The following is a 7,518-nucleotide window of genomic DNA, read 5'->3' on the forward strand; positions in this document are numbered from 1 at the left end:
TTGATTCAAGAAATCAGCAGTGTCATCACTGAATGTGGTTCTGGAAACACTACACTCGAGATAAATGAGAAGAAAATTTCTTCCTGAAAGTGCCTCCAGTCTAGTGGCTAACACAAATATATTCACATAATTATAATGCTACTTTGTTGTTATAAATCACTTTGCCTCAGCAAAGTGTTGTAAAAGCACAACCCTAACCAGGGAAGTGAGGAAAGACTTCAAAGCAGAAGTTATTCTGAGCCTGGGCTGTCATTCTTCTTGAGTTTGGTATTACATAACTTGAGTTTAGAAAGACAAACTATTATATTCACAGGTTTAAAACAATTAGAGGAAACTAAATAAACCAAGCCGGAAGCAAATTTTTGGTCCATTTCAGACCACAGTCATGCATTATTGACCAGAAACAGAAGTTAAAATTAAGTCCCCTTTCCAATGTAAACCTTTACATATATAGTATTTTTCATTGCAGGAGCCTTCTTCCTTTATGCTGGATTCGCTTCAGTGGGTCTCCTTTTCATCTACGGCTGTCTTCCTGAGACCAAAGGGAAAAAATTAGAGGAAATTGAATCACTCTTCGACAACAGGCTATGTACATGTGGTGCTTCAGATTCTGATGAAGGGAGATATATTGAATATATTCGGGTAAAGGGAAGTAACTACCATCTTTCTGACAACGATGCTTCTGATGTGGAATAATTATCAGCTGCTTATATATTCAGTCATTTAAAGAAACTTGGGAGAGAAGAACGGCAATTGGTGACCTCACTGCCCTGCTTTTTAATCTGGTTCTTTCCACAGTCTAGTTTTGAACGACTTCATATCCTAGAATATTTGATTCCAAGGAAGATACCATCACAATGACATTTTTTTCACACACAGAGATGTAAAAAAATTTACGGAGATTTTAAACTAATAGTTATTGAACAAATGTGTGTAATTCCTTCCTGAGATAGAATATTGTACCCAGTGAATTCAGTGATATCCTTTTTTCCTAAGACTATATATAATTATTAGTGGCAGTTGAGTCAGTGCTAATCCAGCCAAATCATATATGTATGATATACTTATGACAAAGGATGCTAAAATATGGTCCAAAGGTATTTTCTGTCAAAGCATGGTCTGTTGGCCCTAATTTTTCCTAAGGATGAGGCACTTATCTGTGATCAGCTATTAGAAAAAAATTCCGTTTAAGTTTTCATCAACAAATTCAAAAGTGTCTCCTACAAGGGCATAGCTATCCTTATATCCTTTGTATTCTACATTTTCATTTCTCTCTCCAATTCAAATCTTGAAAATTCTTCAGCAGCTGACTCTGTACAGAATCTTTTGAACATTATAAAAAGCAGGTCTTTTAAGGTTTATTTTCCTACATATTTTTTGCATCAGTTGAGAAGTATACATTTGCACAGATTAGCTAGCAAGTTTTGATAAGTATATTTTATTGCTAGAAAGAAAGAAAAGATTTTTATGGACCTTAAAGATTTTTAACCCTGAGTTGGTCACTTAAGTGTGCAGCTGTAAACACAAAATAGCACTAGATCTTCAACTGTATTTCAGGGTCAGTTTTTGTTCAAGCCAAAATCCCCTGTATTCACAACTTCACTCATCAACTCTGGATTCCTACTATTTGTGCCTTCATTTGTGTTACATAAATAGCTTCTAGCAGACTATTTTCCCCCTCTTTTAATCAAATAATTTCTGAAACAAGAAAGGAAGGAAGAAAATCAGCAGCAGAAATAACCTTGCTGTTATTTATGTTTGTTTAATTAAGTAGTGAGACTTCTATTTTTCTTAACTTTTTATTAACTCTTCTTAAGGGAATTGTCACATTTTATTACATAATGATACTCGTCTTTTTTTTTTCCTTTTTAATTCTAAGAGTATAAACTGGTTTTTATTTTGCACATTTTCTCTGACATTCTCTTAAAAATAGATACATAGATTTGTCTGTGGGTGTATCCTTTTTCTCATGCTTAACTTGGATTTTTTTCCTTCTTGTCTAAAAACTGGGATTTTCCATTGGAACAGATTAATGGTTCTCATATGTGTCTTTAAGAAATGTTGACTTACTATATTTCTGCAGTATTTTTTCAAAGTATTCATTGGTTTCTATGCTCATTCATCAGTGAATTCCAATTTTTGCTCATATATTAAGAACTACATAGTACGTACAAAATCACTCACAAAATTACTTAGTTCCAGTGAAAATATGAATGAGTCTTCTGAGGTCAGTTAAGAGTACAAACATTTGATGCATTTTAACGTGTCTCTAAACATCTATTAAGTTACTCTTTGAAGTGAAAGAGTGACTCTAAATTCAGTATATTTCTGCCAGTCTCCAATATGGTTTGGTCTCTCTCAAAGTCTGGCTTTAAGAATGTTATAAGAACATTATGACAATTATGACAGCTGAGAATGTAGCCAAAGAGTTTCATTCTCTAAAGCTAAAAATCCTTCCACCAAAAAAGAGTTTTCTCCCTTTGATCATTTCACGTAATTAAAAATGTATATATTTTTGAGAGCTTTTTTCCTTTAATTAGGTGCTCTGACAATTGATTTCTAAGGGGATATTAATTTTGATTTTCCCCAGAAAAGCAGACATGCTTTAACAAAGAAAGTTATTATTCTATTGATATTTCTTATCCCATAAGAAATTTCTTATTTGTATAATATTTCACACAGGTAAAATGAAATGGAAAATGAACTATTGTATGATAAAATCAGAATATAATGTGGTGAAAAAGTATTTAAACCCATAAAGTGATCTCTTTAGAAATTTGTTTTCCTGATTTATCTAACTAATTCCCATAATTCTTCTGTTTATTGTGTACATGGCCTTAACTATATGCTTATACTCAGCTGAGCTGAATGCACAGTAACTTTATTAAAGGAGCAACTGGGCTCATTATTTCCAATAGCAGAATATGGCCTGTTCTCCCTGACATAAGTAAATGGTGTTTTCAACTTTATATCCATAAATGCACATAATAACAGGGAAAAATAGCCACAGTTCTTGTCTTCTATTCTCAATTCCTTCTATAAAGGACTACTTGTTATTTATATAGTGATAAAGATAATATTCCATATCTTTGAAGAACAAGACAGAGAGACACAGTATAAGAATTCTTTATAATTTTTTAATGACAACTACTTGAAAAGGAACCTTATAAAATTAGGGTATTATTTTTAGATTCAGTGAACATTTATAGTATATTAAAAATTAAGTATTTGAATTTTGCAGGTTTTTTAATATTATGCACCTTCTAAGTTATCAGCATCTTTGGCTACCACTGTCAACTTGAAAACATTCCATTTGAAATATCATCAAATATATATTTTATAGGAAAATGTATATATGGTATGATTTGATCTATCATATTAAAACACATTAAGCATCACACTTTTAGCTGAAATATGTTCCCTTCTAAACATGCTATAAACTTAATAGAAGTATATTGTGATTTAGGAAAATATAGGGAAGATGGTCATAACCTCTACTGAGGCCTAGCTGGATGGCTGGTAAGATATGCACTAGACTTAAGAGAGTATAACATTTCATTTGCATCTGAACACTTAGGGCCGAATGTTAAAATCAGATAGATTTTAAAGATTAGGTATTAATATTTTTCTTAAATATAAAATTCCTAATAATTTTGATTGTTGCACCTTAGTCTATAATTACCCAAAACATGATTTTAATGTATATATAAAAGATCTAAACTAAAATTAGATTTAAAAGGTATTATTTCCACTTGAAATTTTATCACCAGTAATATGCAGTATTTAGTTCCCAGATGGAGAATGCTGAGAGTAATGTTATCAAGTACTTTTCATATTTTTATTTTACCACTGAACCATTTTAGTGTGTAAGAGTCTTAATATTGTTTCTTAAGTTATTCACTCTAAAATGGAAAATCTGTTAAAGTAGAGAATTTAGAAACTGTTTACTATAATTTCAAAATCAGTTATCCAGAGGAAGAATTAACAGGGAAAAATATAAGTTGACAACTTATCCTTTTGCCTTTGTATCAGAAAGTAGAATTGAAATGCATTATAATAATCCATAGATCTTGGGGGAAGGGTATTCTAGAAAATTGTCTTCATGGCATCTAAGAAAATCTCACTAGTCTCATTAGCTTAATGACACTAATATATTTTATAAATGCTGTAATATAGTAAGAGGGGTGGGAGCATTCTTTTGACTTTCTTTCATCAGTAATTAAGAACAATAAAATTAATAATGTGTTTTATTATAATTAATTTATTTTACTATTCTCCTAGTTATGAAATCGCAAATTACACTAAGCACTAACAACTCACATTTATACAGTTGTTGTGTCAGTTTTAAGTTGCCACATTCAGACATTTTCAGTAGCTACAAATAAAAGAATGACATACCATGCCAGAAGCAGAGAATTCATAATATGTACTTTATACCAAAATGTATTGAGTTTTGGATAAATTTTACAACTTATGTGTGGCTTCTGCCTATTAAGAGACTCAGAATTGTTCTCTGGATTAATTTTAGCATCCTGTTTTCTGTTGCTTTCTGTTTTCTTAGCCTCACGTACAATAATACTAACCTAATTTGATGAAGTGATCCAGTTTTTAGCAGCATATCAATTTCAGTATCTTCAGTCCTTCCGGGTGAGCAATATTGCTGCTATTTTCTAGAAATAGCAATCATTTTAAAATGCCAACAGCTAACTGCTCCCAACTCTCTTAAAGATCATCTCTTAGAGAAGGAGATTTTTGTGTGCCAGTAATCATCAGAGAGAGATTTCGTAAGTGTTAATGATGTTCAGAAATACATGAAAAAATTTTATCTCATAATTTGCTTGTGAGTGTAAAACAATACAATTCTCATAAGTCTTTACTTTTTATGTATAAAACAGAGTTTGTTACATTTGAGTGATTTGGTCTGTGGAATATTAAGTATCTATTTTCATTTAGCAGTAATATTCAGCTTTTGATTTTAGACAGTTAAGACCGTGCATTTGATTTTATCATATCAATATAATGAGAAAAAGAAACATAGCTTACAAGTACTAAAAATTAAAAACCACAAATATTTTGTAAAATTTTAGCAAATTTACCATTATTCCATCTCATTTGAAGGTTAAAAAATGGGACTCAACTCTCACCAAAGTAGAAATTTATGTTCTACATGTCCAAACTGGTTCCTAACAGCTTTTGGACTATATTTCACTTGATGTTATAGTATCTTTTATTTGTACTAACTGTTCAAATTTCTATTTAAAAGCTCTGATATACATCTAGATTAAATGGAAACACAGTTTGTGCTTTTAAAATATGTTTTGAAAATGTATATTTTAATTTCCAAGAGTGCATGTCATATAGTGTTTAATTCATGTCTTAACAAATCCAATATAAATATTTATTCCTACATGTGACATGAGATATCTCTTAAAAGTTTGAATATGTATCATTTCCTTCAAAGTCATTCTAGCTATAGTTGTATCAAAGTATTGTATATTTTATGGAGATTTAATGATGTATATGTAAATGTTTTTTAAGTTATTTTATTGAAGTTCAATCTTTACATAAAATTAAATCTTTTTTTTAAAGTGTCAGTGCCAGAATTGTAAATGAAAATAATCAAATAAAAGTTAAGACAATTCACTACTCATTTATCTTCCTTGTAGGTTTATATTTTAACCAATTATCTTCTTTGGATTTTAGAATGTAGGTTACGTAGTAAAAGCATTTACAAAGATTGCCTATATCTGTATATTTATGCAATGCTATTCATTTTAATGATATTTTAACTTTAAAAAATACTTTAATACCTAAATATTATTGCAAGGAATTATTCTGAATAGTAAATATAAAGCTCTAAAATGAAGTACTCAGAAATCCTTGAAGAAATTTCTTACTGTTGTCAGAACCAGACGTTGACATGAACCATTGTGTCAGATTGACAAAAATTATTTGAGGTTGTTGCTTTGTAAATGAAAAAATACCTACTGGATGACCAGTTGACAGTTCTTTTTGGAATTATGTATGCCATTCTCCATTACCATTCTCCCCCTCTGTAGCTTTTATTAGTAAGCATTATATTATTGTTTGAGCTGTGTAGCCATTAGACTTACCTCTCCGTAGTTAGGATGTGCCCTCTTGAGTCCAACTGTAGACATTTTTGAGGAGATCCTCTGGAGACACTAGACCCACTGTCTCTCAATGGCTTACAGTGGAGTTGCATCTTAAGCAAGGACTCTGATGTCAACAGGTAAGACAAAACTCCTATAGTTAAAATGACCCTTGAAAAGCCCCTAAGTTATGCATAAAGTGTCCACACATCTTAACACCTGAATAGTGCATTTCATATCTGTATCAGTGATCAGCAAAGTCTTCATTTAATTGTCCAGTCTTATTGGAGTGCTGTTATCCTTTTATGGGTACTAACACAAGTTCAGAACATTTTGGTGACTTGCCTCAAATCACGCACTAGGAAGTATGTACAAAATTTTTCTGTGCAGTGATTACTCTACAGTCTTTCTTGGTCCTCATTTGGAATGTTTTCTTGTCAAATCAAGGCAGAAAGACTGAAAAACAGAAATTGTGTTTTTCCTGTATTAGAATTGAAAGGATGTGAAGGAAAAGAATCAGATACCTCATTTTAACCTAGACTGTAGACACAAATCTTGAAAACTTGATCTGGGGATTCTTTTCCAAATATGAAGCAGTATACAAATGGTCCCCAAGCTAAAGAGGTTCAAGTTAATTTTTCAACTATAAGATGATGTGAAAATGATTCATATCAAGTAAAAATTTTACTTTGAATTTTTAATTTTGATATTTCCCTGGGCTAGCCAAATCTGATACAATAGTCTCTCCTGTGATGCTAGACAGGACAGCAGCCAGAGCTCCCATGAAATCACCAGGGTAGAAAACTGATACACTTATAACCATCACATAACCACAGAGCCATTCTGTTTTCACTTTCAAAATAGCATTCAATAAATTACATGAGATAATACTTTATTATAATATAGGCTTTGTGTTAAATGATTGTGCCCAACTATAGGCTAATGAGCCTAATTCTGAACACATTTCAGGTAGGCTGGGCTAAGCTACAATTATTACTGACACTAGGTTAGTATTAAGTACATTTTCAGCTTAGAATCAGTTTGTCAGGGTGTAACCCCATCAGAAGTTGAGGAATATCTATATAGTACATTGTTTAAGAGGTCAGGCTGATGCAAATTGCCTATGTTTGGATCCCAGCTTTTCCACTTACTGCCTGGTAACCTAAATTACTGAGTTACTCTATGTTTCACTTTCCTATATATATATAAGTGATGTTACTAACTCCCTCATATATGTGGCAGGGAGGGGTCACATCAGTTAATCATGTAAAGCGCTTAGAGGAGTGGGACATTCCTTAGGGATTGGCTGTTCTTAGTATCATCATCCTTATGCTATCCCTAATGCTGCTAAGACCATGATATGCATATAAATTCCCTTCCTTGGGAATAATTACTAGGCGCAGAGGAC

The 7,518-nt window shown here is 31.8% G+C and overlaps 1 protein-coding gene across 1 annotated transcript in view; it reads left to right on the forward strand.

Annotated features, from left to right (window-relative positions):
• SLC2A13 (solute carrier family 2 member 13) overlaps positions 1-5,643 on the forward strand; it is a 495,370-nt gene extending 489,727 nt beyond the window's left edge. The window contains exon 10 of the mRNA XM_061129885.1: positions 470-5,643. Coding sequence (XP_060985868.1) covers positions 470-696 — 227 coding nt within the window. The 3' untranslated portion in view covers positions 697-5,643. The remainder of the gene's footprint in view (positions 1-469) is intronic.
• The last annotated feature ends 1,875 nt before the right edge of the window (positions 5,644-7,518 follow it).

Source organism: Dama dama, chromosome 3, assembly GCF_033118175.1.
Source record: "Dama dama isolate Ldn47 chromosome 3, ASM3311817v1, whole genome shotgun sequence".
NCBI lineage: Eukaryota > Metazoa > Chordata > Mammalia > Artiodactyla > Cervidae > Dama > Dama dama.